We start from the raw sequence: 1,137 nt of genomic DNA on the forward strand, positions 1-1,137 counted from the left end.
TTCACCGGACTGGACCAGCTGGTCTTCAAATGATTGTGTCCGATCCCTCACTGTATCACTACTCTTCCTGTCTATAGGAGGCGTGTCAATCCTAACAAATAAAAATTAATATATCAATACTCATTAATTATTCATACTTTGGGGGTGTGGCTATAGTCACTTCCTGTTTCTTCTCTTTCGAATGTTTGACTTTCTTCACTTCAACATCAAAGACGAGGTTAGCATTAGGAGGGATACGCCCACTGACCCCTTGAGATCCATAGGCCAGAGATGATGGTATGATCAGGACACGCCTACCTCCCTTACACAGGCCGACTGTACCCTCATCCCAGCCCTAGGTAGGCGGAGTCATGAGGCCCAAGCCCCGCCCATTAGCTTACTCTTATGACTTTCCCGGCTCCGACTTTAAAGCGAAAACCTTTATCATTAGAATCAAAAACCTACATAAAGAAATAATGATCATTATGACAGCAGTGCATGTGATTGTCATGTGATTGTCATGTGATATTCACTCACTTTTCCAATCCCATTATTCTCCAGTAGACAACCTGTATATACCACTTCAACAGAATCACCTTTATCAACAGGCTAGAGGAAGAGAGAGAGAGAGAGAGAGAGAGAGAGAGAGAGAGAGAGAGAGAGAGAGAGATGGTTGAAAATGATGACAGGTCAATACTTACCTGTCCTTCTCCTAGGACTAAGTCTTGCTTTAAAAGTTGAGAAAAAGCTGGACCAACACTATTAGCCTTACAAACTGCAATCTAAAATTAAAAAAAGAATTAATACAACCCATATAGACGTTCATGTACACTTACCTCTTTAGCAAGTTTAACAGCATCTTCGGTACTAGTGAAATGAAGTGACCACGCCTGTCTAGCATCGTCATAGAAACTCGCATAATTACTAGCTTGAATCTAGAGAAAAAGAGGATCATAAATAGATGTACTTCATGAACAATGTACATGTACAGGTACTTACAGTCATGTTGAAAGAGGCGTCAACTTTAACAGAAGTGACATGTTTATTATTAGACAAATATAGTAACATCTTGTACTAGAGAGAGAGAGAGAGAGAGAGAGAGAGAGAGAGAGAGCGAGAGAGAGAGAGAGAGAGAGAGAGAGAGAGAGAGAGAGAGAG

At 41.1% G+C, this 1,137-nt stretch overlaps 1 protein-coding gene across 1 annotated transcript in view; it reads right to left on the bottom strand.

Moving 5' to 3' along the window:
* LOC109586420 (FK506-binding protein 15-like) overlaps positions 1 to 1,077 on the bottom strand; it is a 3,351-nt gene extending 2,274 nt beyond the window's left edge. The window contains exons 1-7 of the mRNA XM_020002599.1: positions 979 to 1,077; positions 816 to 914; positions 681 to 761; positions 517 to 588; positions 381 to 440; positions 138 to 334; positions 6 to 91 (exon numbers count right to left, since the gene is read on the bottom strand). Of these exons, the coding sequence (XP_019858158.1) occupies positions 6 to 91; positions 138 to 334; positions 381 to 440; positions 517 to 588; positions 681 to 761; positions 816 to 914; positions 979 to 1,047 (664 nt within the window). The 5' untranslated portion in view covers positions 1,048 to 1,077. The remainder of the gene's footprint in view (positions 1 to 5; positions 92 to 137; positions 335 to 380; positions 441 to 516; positions 589 to 680; positions 762 to 815; positions 915 to 978) is intronic.
* Between the last annotated feature and the right edge of the window lie 60 nt (positions 1,078 to 1,137).

The sequence above is a fragment of the Amphimedon queenslandica genome, unplaced genomic scaffold, assembly GCF_000090795.2.
Source record: "Amphimedon queenslandica unplaced genomic scaffold, v1.1 AMPQUscaffold_12877, whole genome shotgun sequence".
NCBI lineage: Eukaryota > Metazoa > Porifera > Demospongiae > Haplosclerida > Niphatidae > Amphimedon > Amphimedon queenslandica.